The sequence below is a fragment of the Anguilla rostrata genome, chromosome 9 (assembly GCF_018555375.3).
Source record: "Anguilla rostrata isolate EN2019 chromosome 9, ASM1855537v3, whole genome shotgun sequence".
Lineage (NCBI taxonomy): Eukaryota > Metazoa > Chordata > Actinopteri > Anguilliformes > Anguillidae > Anguilla > Anguilla rostrata.
The window spans coordinates 13,888,333-13,905,105 of NC_057941.1; the positions used below are offsets into that span (position 1 = coordinate 13,888,333).

Below are 16,773 nucleotides of genomic sequence, written 5' to 3' on the forward strand. Positions count from 1 at the left end.
AACTTACAGCTTTCAAGCTGCATTGTGCAGGTCTGAATGTCCATAGGGAAATTCTTCAGATCCATTGGACAGGAGAGGATTAGTGTCAGCCTTAGAAAGAAAAACAGTAAGGAAGGAACAGGAAGCAACAGAAAGAGGCCCAACGGATAAGTGGAAGGGAGGCAGAGAGGAAGATGACACTGTACTGTACTGTAAGATTACAAAATGGAAGCAAAGATGCCAGAAAGACAGAAGAATAATAAAGGATTTGATGTGAATTTTATCAAACACTCATTTTAATTTGTAGGTCTACCTTTGAAAATATAGTTTTTTACTTTCTAAATATGATGATAAAAGATGTTTGTCATTCATGGTACACAGCCTTGCAACTACAGTGAACACATTTCCAAATACTTTGTTTACTCTCTTTATTGAACTGTTCCCCCATGCCAATTTCAAAGAGCAATGGGGTCCAATAAAAGTTTTTGGGTAGAATGCATAATCATCAACTGCAATGCACGACTCTGGCTCTACGTGCAAACACACAAAAAATATTTATATTTTGTTGTGTTTATGGCAAACACAAGGCCTCAAAGTACTCCACCAGGAAAATTACACAAAATCCTATGTAACATTGTACAAAAATGGAACTTTGACCCTTCAAATTGTTGTAATAGGATAATAGCTATCACCAGAGGGGTAACTTTTGGTTGACGGTTAAGTTCTTTGCACAGAAAATTCAGTTCTTACTGATCATAAAAAAAGAAAGAAAAATAAACGTTTAAGCAGTATGCTTAGCTTGGCTAATTTATCTCAGGAAGTGTGTTATTGGGGAAAGAAAGGCATTTTGGCGATGATTACTTGCTGATTTCTTTTCTGGTACAGATGGATACCTGGCACTGTAGCTACATACCTAATACTATACAACACGTTTCCATTTTGGAAGATGCGCAGTAGTTTGTTGTCCGTGGTGACCTCATGGAAGTTGGCACCCTTCTCATTTGCGAAGAACAGGTCTGGCTTCCAAATGGAGTCCAACATGGATGGGTCTAGGTCCAGGGAGTTGTCAGGGTACTCCTTGTAGGCCAATCGTGGGTCGTTCCACTGCTGACGCAGGAACACGTTCAGGCGGTAGTCCTAAAATGCAGGAGAAGGTCAGTGTTCAGTGTGCTATTAGCTGCTTCAAGTGTCGTATTGACATTTTATTGCTGTGCTTCAGGGCAGGAGCAGAAAGATTAGCAACAATGGAGGTGATGTACTGGTAGATGTTGGCTATACATGACATTCTTCTCACACTCAATTCAGTGAAATGCTTTACAATTTGGCCTGGATTGTGTAGTAACCTGAGGGAAAGATTAACAGTCAAACTTTACAATTTACCATTTCGCCAAATGTGTTGAATTGGGTGGGAAGCTGCCTAAAAGCAGACCAAATTACAACCATGTCACGGCTAATGCAAATACATTGATACAACTCTCACCCAAATATTATTAAGATTAAGAATTATTCAAAGGCGTGGTAAATCATGTTTGCTTTGGGAGCAGATGATCACTTCCCAAAAAAAGCATGTCAGCACAGTAAAAAAGTGCTGTCTTTTTTATGGGCTGTTGTAAACTGACACAGGATTACTGTTAGCACAAATGAAGGCAGTTATCAGTAAAGTGTTTGGCTCTAATATGAATTCAACTGGGTTGAATGGTTGTTCTCCAGTGGGTTTGAAACCCCTGGAAGGCATTGATAATGGAAGCCCAGAGAACAAATTGATCGCAGTGAAGAGTCGGCTTTGGCATGCCACACAGAGAGAGCTTTAGTGTCCTTCTCCTAAACTGAACTGTCCCTGAGGTGATTCCTCTGCTACTATTTTCTCCAGCAGGTCACTGCCACTGTCTGCTGACCAGGCCATTCCTCTGAATACCTTTTATCTCTGTTTTTTCATTATAATTGCAGGAAGGACAGGTCATTGTCGTCAGGCTAACAGAAACAGACCCTGGTGTTTTCCATTGGTGTGAGACAGAAACACTAAAATGGTGGAAGTGAACTTCACAGTATCACTATAAATCATATTAATAATGACACGGTTTGTAATAATGTTGCATTATTTGTTATGTTTTGCCATGTGTTCTTATGTTTGCTGAATTGCAGTAATTTCTTTGGTTTTGGTTAGAGACCATTTTATAGCTGTATCAATAATCCAAATTAATGTAGCCTATACTTGATATAAAGATGATAATTCACATGAGGTCATTTTGAGCTCTAAAATGTACTCTTACCATGGTTGTTTCTGTGATGGACCCAAAGCTGTTAATGAAGATGTTGCAAGTAACATTAACAGGTGGACCTGGGGGAAAAAAATAAGATATAATGCATCTGTGTTCTATATTCTCAGGCTGTGTGAAAATCACAACCTATGCATTTTACTTTAGTTTGCACGACAGTTGTTTCTTTAGACAGATAGTGCCCTAAGATGCTTTGCTTTGGACACTGTTTTTTCAAGCTTAATTTTTATGCATGGGATACAGTTATCATAGGACAATAAAAATAATTACAGGGTTAATGCATGTAATTTCTGCTATAATACCACATGCAGAAATATTCACATACACATACATTAATTCAAAATGATACCATGCATTCTTCTCTGTCTGGACTGAGTGGAAAAACCCTTGCTCATTTATAGTGCTCATGTACTTGCACACCCAGTTCACACAGCTGGCTAACACATGACTGCAAGCTGCTTTAATTATCATGCATGTACAGATGGTGTTGTCTTTTTCAACTAGACCCCATATTAGCTTAATGAATATTTGAACTTCAGTCACTTTAAATATTTAATCATTTAATTTCTAAAGTCTGCATGATTTATGCATTTTCTTTTAACAACATCATATTTATAGATGATCAGTGGGGAATTTCCATGCACAAGCTGGTACATTTAAGCAAGTATGAAATATATATAAGGCCAGATGGGCCCCTGCAGAAAGTATTTCTGAGAGAATGTGCTGAATGTGCACATTTGCAGCATCCAGGTCTCTGGGTTAATGTGCACGCCAAATGCCACCAAGTAAGCTGGCATCAGAGTCATTTTGTTCTTGGTGCCATGTAATTGAATATGGAAATTTAATTTGCAAATAAGATTGAAAAAAATAGGTCTGTGGTTGTTAATGCTCAGCTATGCTTCTGTTCTTTTTTTGGGACACATCCCTGTCCCCTTTCTGATGTAACCTGAGGTGCGACTCCAAGTGGGGTTTGGTTAGCTGCCCACCATTGTACCTTTGAAGTTGGGCCTGATGCGGGCATCGTACCCTGAGGTTCTTCCCATGAGCTTGTCCAAGAAGTCAGATGGTGACATCGGCTTTGTGGTCCTGCTGGGTGACTTCATCTCTTCCTTACAGGAACCAGGACTACCATTATAGCAGAGGAGAGAAAAGAGAGATGGGAGGGTTAGAAGGAGGGGAGAGTCATCCACCATGAATTATAAACACCACTAGAATTGCCAAAATCAAGGCTGCTGTGACTTATCCTCTTAAGGCACTGTTCCTGTGCATGGATAGACTCCAATGTCTGGAACTGAATCCAGACCATGCCAGTATTGACAGTGGCCATCAGAACCATAGGGACAGCTGGCTCTAATTCGCCCAGAGATGAGTTTCAGTCACCCATGATGTCAGCATCTCACTCTGCACCAGCTAGGCACACTGGTTGATTGGGCACCTGCAAGTTCGTCTGTTCATTGGTGCATGAAGCATCTTCCTCTGGCTCATATCTGTGTGAGCCTGAACTGGTGTGGAGAAGTGGCAGCTGACATCACCTGCTTTGGAGGAGAGGATATGCTTGTTTGTGCCAGAATTGACAAAATGATGAAAAAAGGATAGCCAGAATCACATTACTTGGAGGAGAGATTTAAAAATATGTATGCACAGTGAAAACACTGCAGATGTTGCATTTGAGCGGTAGTGTCATGCATGTCTGAGCCATGATTCTGTTGCTAGTATGGCTCAGCCTCTGTCAGCCTTTACAACGCCAAGGGGCTCCCTTTGTGCTGGATTGCCCTCTTACTGTATCCAAGCACCACAATCAATCTGCTGTGTCATTTTAATGCCATTATTGAGGGATCAGTCATGACCGCCGACCGTTGGAACGATCGTGGCTGGTCACAGGTCGCTCCTCAATGGTTTTTTCTCATGGCATCTCTGCTCTGATGCAGTTCCATGCTGTTTGATGGTGAGTTCTCTGCGCCACTCCATTTTCTTGCCTCAGTGCACTGAAAGCCAGCTGAACATGGATCTGATGAGTCCTCTGGGCTAAGGTGCACAATGTAGTTTACGAGTGAATAGGTTTCAGAGAATTGCAGTCACTGTACCTTCACATGGCGACCAGTGATGTGATTTATGTGTTTTATTAGATCAGGCTTCCTGCCTCACTTGGTGTTCCCGTAATCAGAGATTGGTTTGAGAGACCATGAACCATGGACAGTGGAACCTCTGTTTACCTGGGGGCACCATGCAATTGCTTTCTCCCCCCGACCCGTTTCGCATCATTTGCGACATCTGGAACACAATAAAAGCAGTACCAATAAAAGCTCATTGAACTGAAACTTTTTTCACCCACGCATGTGGTACACCTTAGAGTTGAACTGTATTGTCTAACATGGTCAACAACATGGAAAGATAATACGGTCCTAAACATCACATATGGAATAAGCCTCCTTTTGGCTACAAACCTTGCAAGTTGAATGGTAAACGGAAAAGGTTTGTATGAGTGAACTGTGTTGTTCTTTGTTCAAAAAAGAAACTTATTCGTTCAGCCCCATCACTTGATCACTTGTCTTGATCAGTTTATCAGAGTTTAACTATAAAAATAAAAATTAACATCTGATTATCACAGTAGTAGTCATCAGTATGAAGAGAAACCAAAAATGAACAAGCAGCTAATGTTTAGATGAAACAATAAATGTGTTTGTGTGATATCTGCTGGCACTATGTTCTGTGCCTGTGCATCAGCCCTTGTCATGCAAACTCCAGGAAGTGTCAAGGAAACTGCACAGTGCAGGCAATATCCTTCAGTGCCCTACTGTTTAGAGACCACAGAGAGTGTGAAAATTTCCCCCCATAAGTTTCCTGAGTTTATGTTGCGTTCATCCCCACCACCAGATGAACACAAGCGCACAGTGCTTTCAGAGCTCGCAGTGAGATATAGCTACTGTGGATTGGGGCGTCTCCTCGGTATTTAGGATCTGGCTATTGTGGCAGGATCACTGCGGTGTTAGGGGACAAAAGGCATTCTGGCCTCATCCTCCTGCCTCTGCTGCCCTTGAGACGCCAGCTTGTGCTTCCAAGCAGAACCTTAATCTTGTCTCAACTGCCCTTCCAGGACTCTGAGTTTGATTATGGCGAGGCCAGCTCAGACAAAGCCTCTAATGGTTTTACATTCACCTTTCCCCTCCTCCATCCTGCATCCCTCCGCCATCTCAAATCACTTTGGATGTCTAACAGGCCTTGTTATCCGTGGTGGCTTTCCAGTAGTGCAGCTTATTTTTTTCTCCTTTATCTCTGCAGTCCGCAGGGTGAGCTGTGCTGCTAAAGAACTTGAGAGGTTTGATACTCTTTCATTGTCTGCACTTGGTATCTAGCTGCCACTGCTGCCCATAGTGAGAAAACTGTACACGACATCCCATTACTTTGTATAATGAGCAGAATCAGCTCAATTATGCAATCCTTCTGAAACAAACTTTTGGGAACCTTAAAACCTACCAACCTACCAGTGCTATACTTTCTTTTCATTACATTACATTACAGGCATTTGGCAGATGCTCTTATCCAGAGCGACTTTCACAACTTTCTACATTGCATCCATTTATACAGCTGGATATATACTGAAGCAATGCAGGTTAAGTACCTTGGTAAAGGGTATCAGTGGGAATCACACCTGTGACCTTCAGGTTACCAGACCAACTCCTTACCCATTATACTACACTGGAACCCCAGTTAACTTTAGTTCAACAGAATGTCTGAACACCTTAATCAGCATACACAGCTTGCTTAAATCACATGGATATCCAGTAGGCCTTAGGTCACTGGTTGGCGTTTTTGTATTTTGTCTCTAAATGCTGTTGTTGACCTCTACCTTTTGGCCCAGCTTAACCTGTCATGAGAACCACTTGAGGCTACCCTTGAAGATCGATGCTGCATCTGAAGCCATTGTACAGTAAAACATATCATTATTGCTGCATTCTTCCATTCACAAACCCTATACAGTACTCCATGTCTGCTTCAAAATTGTGATACATACCCCCATAATGCAAAGTGATCCCAACATTATACCAAATGTTCATGAACCTGTTTGCAAGCCTTTCACCAAAGGAAAAATTGACACTTCTTATAGAGCTGTCAAACTGAAGTGCCATCGAGGTGTCTAAATTTAAAAAGGGGGAAAGCAAAAGAGAGAAATTGAAAGAAAATGCTCTTTTGTCGATGCTTTTCCTTGACCACTTTATAAAACTGAATTTCTCTGTGCCAATTTGGTGACCCATTTGAAGGCAATCATTCACAAACAAATGGCTGTGACCATTATTTTGTTAGTGTTTCTAAAAAATCGACACAAGAAAATGGGTTATTTTATAGCAGGAAAGTGGATAGATCCTTTCTTGGCAGATTATAACAGACAATTTTGTAGCCCCTGCATCTGAAATTCCTTTGCTATAGAATGAATGACAGTATATGAAGCCATTTTTAAGGTACTGCCTAATGCATGCTATGCACAACCCATAAATCAACACTTTACAAAATCACTTACAGATCAGTAACCATTCATGGTTTAAAAAAATATATAATTTTTTTTTAATTAAGAAAGAGGACAAGTATGCTAGTTTGACTGAAGGACTCTCTCACTTTCACTGGTGATTTATTAGTGTTGAGGTCATGGTGCTCTGAAATGCCTCACCTAGACTGTCACAGTTTCTTTAAAGGTTATAGTACTCACTTTTTTCATCCATGAGCTCAGTGGCTGTGGATGACTATCTGGTCAATCTGCTCCTGAAGTTCTTTTTGTGAAGCTTGTTACAAGGGAGGAGTGAAGGACGAATCTGCAGTGTAATGAGTACTAGCATACTAGCACTTAAGAGACAAGGGGTTGATGGTAATGACCCTGGACAATAGACAGTGGAAAAAGTTGCTCGTAAATCACACAAGTGCAAGTGAAGGACATTTAATGAAATACTGTCACGGCTGGGAAATTGAACTCTATCTACTCTCATTGTCAATATTGAGTTCCTATCCGGGTCTATCTTATCTTGCCCTGGTTGCATACTAATGTGGGTATGTTCCATTTGAACTCCCCATAATTATAGGTTTCATGTTCTATCACAATGGGGACCCCTGGGGTAAATACCTCAATACATCTATGCAGCAACTTATCCATAGATGTGCTCTGATAATTATAGATGGTGGAAGAAATTCTTTGAAAACTTATTTATTTGCAAATGCTCAGTAAAACCACCTTTTAGCATGAGCATCTCTGAACTGGTTTAGTTTCAATTAGGCAGAGCACATATTCTGCACATGAATTGCAAACATATGTTGTTAATTGCTTTTCATTAGGAAGCCAGTCTTCAGAAAGAATGCTAATTGTGAACATGGCCATACCCTTGTCTTGGCAAACAGTAGAGAAATAAGACATTAGATGTGTGCATGCACACATATATCAGATATTAATCATAGTTTTGATTGTTCAGACCCACCGCATCATTAAAATGTGACATTGTATCAGAATCTCCCCATCTTTGTTACAGCCAACCGGGTGAAAATTCATTCAGTGTTCTGTGTTGAAAATATAAATTGTTTACATTGCATCCACTGCAATGTACGTAATAACATTACAATGTGATTTTTTCTGATTTTATTAAGTGACACTGACATTCAGTGATTTATTAAGAGTACATACATCTGTACTCTTATGACTTGATATTTGTTAAACACGCATGTGGGCTGTAAATCCAAGTGAAATCCATGCTTATTGTTTAAATTACCCTACTTCTATGGTGCATGCTGGGCTTGTGTTGTTTGTTTTAATTGGCGGCTCTTTGCCTGTCCTCTTTTGATGGATGACACTTCTAAGGATGTGGTGTAGAGAAAATTGCAATATTCTCCTGTAGCTTTGTTGGTTTTACCTCGGTGATGGGATCACTGCCATTCTTTTTCTAATGTTCTGCTCCCGCCTAAGGGCACAATTACTCTTCCGGGCATTTAACACCACCCCCGTAACATGTCCGCCGCCACTCCCCAGAATTCTACTCATAAGAAGGTGATCATCTCTAGTGACCACTGAGAAACATTTGAATAGAGAAGCTAACCCATACAGATCCTGGGTACTGATGAAGAGCTGGAGAGGGAAATTGATGGTTGGGGGTCGGGAGAAATCATGGGGAAGAGATGAGACCTGCATTGTGAAGCAGAACTTTACAATGGAGACCTGCATTTTGAACACCTGCTTGCTGGTGGCAGTAGGATAAAACCCTCCATACTGAAGTGTGGAAAAGCCCTGGTGTCGAATGAAAACTCCAGTTTGTCTGGAAAGGAGGAAGTGTAGAAGGTGAAAGCAAACATTAGGCTTTCAAAACACTTAGAAGACAGGCTGTCTGGGTCTAAGCACGGCAGCCTGAAAAATAGAGAAGCCTGGAAACTAATCAAGACCTTCGCAGTTGCAAACTGATTAACTACCCACAACATCGGCTCCAATGCTTCTGTTACATTCAAGCCCCACTGTCATATCGAACAGGGGGAAATGCCTATTCTCATGGTAATAAGGATTTTTGTGCAGCAATGGTGAAGTCAGATTCTTCCCACCTTTTCATTTATTCATGAGAAAGCTCACAGGTCTCTTTATTCCCCCACTTACCGCCCAATTATAAATCAAAGTCTCATCAGGCAGACAAGGCGATGCAATTTACCATGGTTTAATTTTCTTTGAGTCACATGGAGCTCGGAGCACATGGAAGTAATTATCATACAAAATGTGCCAAGAGTATTTCTCATGAAGCCAACTCTGATATCTGACAGACAGGAGGCATACAAGGGGTTATAACCCATAAAAAAAGCAAAAATAAGAAGGATTTGGATTGACCCCCCTCTGACCCATCTCCTAAGACAAGAATGATAACATTTTGAGTGATGTTTGCTTTAATGGCACACTGATTATTACCGACAACATTCCTCTCATATATTTTACAGCTGTCCTCTCAAACTCTAATTGACTCAACCTACTCTGTTTTTTTTTGGTTTTTTTTTTGAAGGGGGGGCTTAATTAGTTTTGTGTATGATGGAAAATTCTAATGGAGAAATGACTGACCATCAAGACAGTTCATACCCCCAAAACTGTGCCGCCTGCCTGTGTTATAATTTGTAAGGCAATCTTTAATCTTCCCCGAACAGGGCTTGACATCGTCAGAGGCCCATTACACATAATCCGTCCATGTTAGGCTGTCTCTCCATTAGCCAAATGATAACCTATGTAGCACTCTTAGATTTCAACAATTGAGATGTGAACTGCATCCCTGCTTCACAAGTTATCAGCTGTTGCTCTCTGCAACAAATTCTCAGCAGTGAAACAGCAGCAACTTCTCCCTCATTATCCGCTACCTGCCCTTATGTTGATGCAAAAAAGCGTATGTAACTGAAAGACAAGTCTCTGAGTCCATTTTTAATTTAAAATGCACATGGAGAAAATGGCAGTGAGTTCACTCTAGTTCATTCCCTTCACTCTCTGTTTCCTGCTCCCATTTCCAAAAGTAATGCACGGAGGGTGAGAATGTTGCTGTTAATGATCCAGAATAGCTGAAATGTTTTGAGGTAATTATTGTGTAGTAGAGTGAAAAATATGAGCTAAATAAGCTTGTGTAGCTGCAAGATTACAGCAAGTCTTGTCTTTGCATTCATTATTGTACATGAGCAGAGCTCTGGCTATCTACTAAACCGAGTTCAGGATATGTCACATTGATGTGTAACAAAAATGTGTAGCACTTACATTCATCTCATATTTAAGATTGCAAGTCATGAAATGAAGAGGATAGTCTATCCTCTTGTCACCGTGGGTCTTCAGAAAAACATGGAATTTCCTGTCAATTGTAAGATTCTGAAGGCAACACATGGTAGTGTGTGGGATTTGTTTGGCAATTTTGGGCTCTCTCATCTGCTCTATAAAATGCAAAATATTTGATAGTACCTTATACCAGTACCTTGGCTTTGACATTTTTCAGTAGAGGACGGTTGAATTCATTTCAAATCAAACTGCGATATGGAAAAGCTGGTATGGTGGATAGATTAAATTCTAGGCTGGAGAGACATGGTTCGAGACAAAATGCTAAAGGGAAGAAGGAGTTGTATTAATCTGTTTGTTTCTTTAATAGCTTAGTGTGAAGAGACCGAGAGTGGGATCAAGACTTGATTAATTACTGGAGCTCAAAGGAGACTAAATCAAGTGAGTAGCATCTGTATCAGTATTTACAATACGTCAGTAGCCAGGTATAGCATAAATATCACACTATTCAGGACACATAAATGGTTGCACGCATTTCAGAGGAAACATTTGCTAATTTGAAATCTTTTAGTTTTACAGAGGACATTACGGCAATGGGACATGCACTTATGATTGGACATTCCAGATTTGGATGAGAAAATGTGCATCTAATTAATGATTGCCTGAAAGATAATAAGCACAGCTTGGCAGGGTGTTGGCAGGGTGTTGTAGCAATGCCGTTTTTGTGGAATTGCAATTGGGGGTACTTTGTATTAAATTTTATTTTGATTAATTCACTATCCATTGCTTGCTCAGTAGCATTTTACAGATTCTCTTCAATATTTTACGCCTGTAATAAACAGACATAATGGTCTCCAGTTGTTTCCTAGCAACATGACATATTCTACTAATAACACTGGTGATACTTCAAAATGAGCAGGGCCAATAACCATACAGAGATGTACTGTCTTCTTGCTGTTGCCGTACACCTAGAGAATGTGTCAAGTAAAGCCTTGGTTACCCACATATGCTAAATATGTACAGCTCCCCACAGGGTGTCTTATGACTCCCATACACTTATTATGGGATGCCATTTGTCAGTAAGATGTTGGTTATAGGACAAAATACAGAGACTGCATTTGGCAAATACGATAAATTTTCTTCTGTTCAGACCACAATCATTGAATGCAATATCTATGTGATGTCATGTATGTCATATGTTTCAAAAATACACATGTATATAGGGGCTAAGAAAGCCAATGCTTTTTATTACATTTTTTCCAAATATGTTTTGTAGTATTTCACGAGTATCACAGTCATCGAACGTATGCTTTCGACCACAATTTCAGACCCTAATTACCAATGTCTTTCCCATAGATCAAAATGCAGATGTCACTTTAGTCACTGTTCCTATTGGAACTCTAGCCAGTTGCGCAGTCTTTGTGGCTGAAGCTCCAGCCATCTGTGCCCCAACAATGAAAAAGTCACATCTTTTCCTCTTGCAATCTTGATCAGAAATGGAGGTCAACTGGGCCTGCTCAGCATTTTTATACATGCCACAAAGCATGATAGGATGTTAATTGCTTAAATGTATCACCTGTATGGAAGCATCTGCATTTGTTATGTTTCTCAACTCATTTATTCTGGTTTTTCATTTAATTTGCCACCTGTCTGTATATGTATATGTGGCCTATCTAGTGTTAAGGGAAACTCTTTCGCTGTCTCTCTGCATGTGTGTGCGTGTGTGTCTGTCTAATTGAGAAACTTGGAAGACTTGTGAGTAAATAGCATCAAAAAGTTGGGAAAAAATGATTAAAATCCGAATAACATTGGCCAAATTTGGGACGGAAAGAACGTATTAATCAAGTGTTGCCGAGTATGGTATTTATAATTGACACCATCCCTAATCTATACACACACATGTACACATACTATATACAAATGCGTACATACATATGTACATTTACATACACATTTCTGAATGAAAAGAAGAAACATTTAGTAATCATAAGATTTGAATTCTATTAACAAATACTTTTTACAGATTTTTCTATATCTCCTTGTTCAACTTCATAACCACTGTCCACCTTGATTGAGATGATTAATGTGCCCTAATGTACCTGTAGGGCATGAATATGGATGGAGATGCCAGTTTGGATCAAGGTCTGTATTAATCATGCCAGAAATGAATACCACTCTTATGGTGCAATTCTCCCCGTGATCTGTGCTCTGCTGAGTCACAAGGTTATTTTCCTTAGATTTCTGTTTTCCTGACAGGTGAATTGGTCCAGGGGTGGTGGGCCTCTTGCCTGACAGGGGACAACCCTATGGTTAGGCTCATATTGACCCCTATTTTCATTTTGTTAATCATATAATCAGCTGTGATCACACTGCTCTATGAAGGCCAGAACCTGAATTGCATACATACTTACAAATGCCTGGACCCAGTTGAGACCTACTTTAATATTTGGTAGGTAAAGTAATGTGTGACTTTGAGGATCTGAAGTAAAGAAAAGCTTCAAAGACTTCTGCAGCATATATGTAAACAAGGCAAAGTGATAATTTTGCCAGACAGAGCCCAAGTCCATACAACCTGATCAACAGGCTGGTGTTAGAAAAGTGCTGATTATTTTTGCTGTCATGAATGGCTGGTACCTAAAATATAATTTGGGATCCCCACAGCAATAACTCATAAACACAATTTGTAGTGTTATCTGTAAACTGCTACTTATAGCTCAACAAGTATGTTAAGTTATATGCAGAAGTACAACCAATGCATACTGAATATATATATATATATATATATATATATATATATATATATATATATATATATATATATATATATATATATATATATATATATAAAGTTTAAATTCTTGTGACCAAGAAAAAACATAATTTCATATATTGAATGCAACAGAAAATCACAGTTATTACATCATAATTAAAAAAAAAAACTGGCTTGCACTACAACATGTACAATTAAATTAATATATTTCTATCCAGAAGTGTTTCTATGCTTTCCAAATTCCATGTGACACACTTCCTGTTATGGCCGTTAATGAAGCCTGGTGAAAGTTAATTATGTAATAAAAAATGAAACAAATACAATCATTCTGTTTGAAAATTAATTCCCATATGGTTTAATGCCTATTAACCCTAACTGCATTTTGTTCAGCCATTTTGTCTGAAACAAATCCATAGCAGTGACACTTATGTACAGCTCAACTGCTTTCATCAAATAGGATGTTATACTCCTGGTGTACAATGACATTTTAATATCAATATCAAATAAAATATCAATATCAAATACAATTTTCCCTTCTGTGGCTTAGTGGCAGTTATATTTCTAGACAGAAAACCAAGGTAGTGCCATCATCTCTGTAGTGTTTGCTTCCCTTAATGTCCTTGCACACAGTCCTCCAATAATGCATGCACATACCCATTATCCAATTACCATACAATCGGCTTACTGAATATTATGACCTGTAAGGTAAAGTCTGAATGATCAGGAGAAACACTGGACATTTTTTTAACCTGTTCATTTCAGGTACTAATGTCAAGCTATAGAATCAGAACCAGGTGAAATGTCAAATTAAAAGGTAAACCATTAATAATGAAATATAACTAATTAAAACAATTTTAAGGTTTACAGGTTTACACAGTTTCTGAAAAGTATAATGCTGTTAAATTAATTTTTTGCTGTCCCTACTCAACAAATGAATTTGTGCCTACACACACACACACACACACACACAGTAGATTAAAACCAACAGAACTGAATGTTTATTCATTATACTGAGGTACAGTAAATGCAATAGTTCTGAAATACTCTTTCTGTAAACCCAAGTCAAAGAAACTTTACCTTAAATGGAGTGGATTTCTCACTTTGGGGAAGGGATCATTTTTTCTGCTCTGAAATTTTTTTGATTGCATCAAACCAGCTGCTCTAGAGTGATGAGTGTTATATTTGATATAATATGGAAGACCATATTATATCAACCATATATATGGTAGAAACAAACACATGTGGAAAGTAGATCTGAACCATGAATTCATGCTACCTGTGCCCACAAATGGTGTTGGTTCAAAGTTCATCAGTTCAGGTTGGAATTTCTGTCATCACTGATCTGAAGGCATCAGCAAAGGTCAAGTTTGGAAATGGCTGCCCCCGAATGGTCTGATAGCCAACCCAGTTTGCTGATGGTCTACATTGGCGACTTCCGGTACATTTCAGGTTATGGCCCGCCAATCAATGCCTACATACAGATGTTGCTCATCTGCTGCAGCTTTCCTCATATTATGTACAGTCCACTTGCTGCATTGCATTCTGGGTAAGTCTAGAGAAGTCAGAAATTTGCTATGACTAGATGGCCTTGAGGCCAAATCCTCATTTGGACTCTATCCCTTTACTTGGAATGAAGACCTTATCTTGAGCTGCTACAATACATTAAAAAGGTCCAGTTCTACAAAATTGAACATTTGTAAATTAATGAAACTGGAAAATTATCTGCACTGGTTAATTTGGATTGCATTATACCATTCATTGCTTGAGCGATAGTGAAATATTTTCATAGGCGTGAATGTTCCTTTATCGAGCAGCAATCATAATTGATATCGTTGTCTACATTCTTGAATGAAGGAGTGGGATTAGCTAATAAATGGGGAAAGTAATGATGAAGGAGCCTAGTGCTGAAAAAGTTCCAGCACTAAGCTGAAAAAGTGTGAGCAAGTGAGCAAAGCAAGTATTTAGCCGTATAATTTTTCCCCACACCAGGGCAAAGTGCGAAATGTTTGTCCCTCTCAGACTGAAATGTGTGATGCAATTCAGGCGGGGTCAGGGGCTTCCATACTGTGAGCTGATAATGCCTCTATTTGACTGTAGCACGCACGCCCTCCTCTCCTGCACCATGATACTATCTGATGAGTAGCATCCCCCCCACCCCCCTCCGGCTCTACCAGGGTTGGGTGTTCATGCGTGATGCGGGGGCTGGAGTTTCAGGCAGTGGCGTGGGCTCTAGTTATGCACTCCCTTCATTGACTTGCCTCCTTCTAATGTCAGTGACCTTGGAACTGTGAAGCCAGAGGAATCATGTGCAATTAGGCTCCTTGCTGTGCTTAGGGTCTGAAAGCCTCCACTTTCCTCAATGCATGGACCAGGACTGGAAAGAGATTTATTGGTGGTCCAGTACATAAGCTTAATTACAACTCACATGATGACTCACATCAATGAGCCAAGTGTTGAAAGTATGCACCAAGGTTCAAAAGATGATTCACTCTGTCTGCCAGTGTGCTACACAAGGCCCTGGGTATTTTTCAGATTCTGTCATTGTCTCAAGTATGCATACTGTGCTCTCATTCACACACACATGCACACGCATGCATGTATGCAGACACACCATAGATATTTTTGGTCATTCAATGCTAGGTTGCTAGGAAACAGGCAGATATAATGCCACTTTTAATGAGTGTCTCTCTCCTTTGGTGCATCTAAGGAGCATAGGAGGTCTGTGAGATGGAATGGCACCCACATACAGTGGTAACAGAATTGGTATTTAAAAATACATGCTCCTCTGGCTGCCATAGGGCTAGCCTATATTAGCCCCATCCTCACCAGAGGAGCGCACTGCATACTGATAATCACCTAATAGGGGCTGGTTTATTAGGCAGAGCTGGAGGAGATTATGGAGTTTATCCTCAGCTCATCCCTATCATCACAGCTCGCACCATTCTTAATGTCCCACAGCATAGGATGCAGGGTGTTACTCAAGCAGTAGAATGAAAAAAATCCATCTCTGCCTCTGCACAAAAAAACCCTGCTCACTGCGGGATAAAACTGAATTAAGGCCTACGTTCAGCCTAACTATGATTACTTTACCTATGCAAATAACTTAGCTGAAATTCATATAATTATACGTACTGGAAAACAAAGCAAAAACATGCTTAATTACAGTATATTGTTAAAAGTTAAGTATGAAGCTCATTTTGAGAAGATTGAATCTGTATGACCCTAAGAATATGAATAAATCCTCAGTCGGATGTTTGGAGAGAGCTTAATATGTACTCTCCATACTCTTCCTCTGGAGAGGAAAAAGCACCTGCTTTGATGTCATAGCTTAGATCCAAAACAATGCCAAAAAGAGCTGACCCAAAAATCTTTTTCGGTTATTCACACTATGTGTGTGTCAAAATACTTCTGAGGAGAAGACACAAATGACAGAGAGACGTTGCCTTTGTGTTCAAGGGGAATGCTTCGTTTGGCGATGTGTAAGATCAGGTCTAGAGAGGAACTCAATGACAGGGTTTGACAGCTTTTCTTGCTGTTAAATTCTGTCACTGGTTTCCAGTTACACAGAAGTGTATGATTTTGGGGGTTGCTGGATGGCTCATTCAATTGAGGCACCATACTGTGGTGCTTGGATGAGCCTCACAGCCTTGGATCCAATCCAGACCATGCCAGCACCACAGGGTGATGTGCAATTGGCGATTGTGTCACCCAGGGAATGGGAGGCTTCAGTCGGACAGGGTTCCACGTGCGTTGCAATCTAGTGACCCCTGCTGGGTGCCCGTAGATTTCAGTCAAAGCCGCATATGAAAGGTCTTTCTCCGACTCCACTCCCTGCGAGTTTAGCTGTAATCTGCTGTGAAAAGAAGTACCGCGGGTTTCAGAGGAGAGCCGCGGATGTCTACACCCTCCTGAATTGGCAGTGGGGTTCGGGCATGGCTGTATTTCTATTAGAATAATTCATATTATTTATCTTGAAGGTCTACATACTTTACATG

The 16,773-nt window shown here is 40.0% G+C and overlaps 1 protein-coding gene across 2 annotated transcripts in view; it reads right to left on the minus strand.

The window, feature by feature from the left end:
* LOC135263014 (glycine receptor subunit alpha-4-like) overlaps positions 1-16,773 on the minus strand; it is a 28,666-nt gene that overhangs the window by 7,637 nt on the left and 4,256 nt on the right. The window contains exons 2-5 of one of the 2 annotated variants that reach the window (XM_064350541.1): positions 3,282-3,380; positions 2,250-2,317; positions 893-1,116; positions 8-90 (exon numbers count right to left, since the gene is read on the minus strand). In XM_064350541.1, coding sequence (XP_064206611.1) covers positions 8-90; positions 893-1,116; positions 2,250-2,252 — 310 coding nt within the window. In that variant the 5' untranslated portion in view covers positions 2,253-2,317; positions 3,282-3,380. Of the gene's footprint in view, positions 1-7; positions 91-892; positions 1,117-2,249; positions 2,318-3,249; positions 3,381-16,773 lie in introns of both variants that reach the window. The other variant, XM_064350540.1, reaches the window with a different exon arrangement.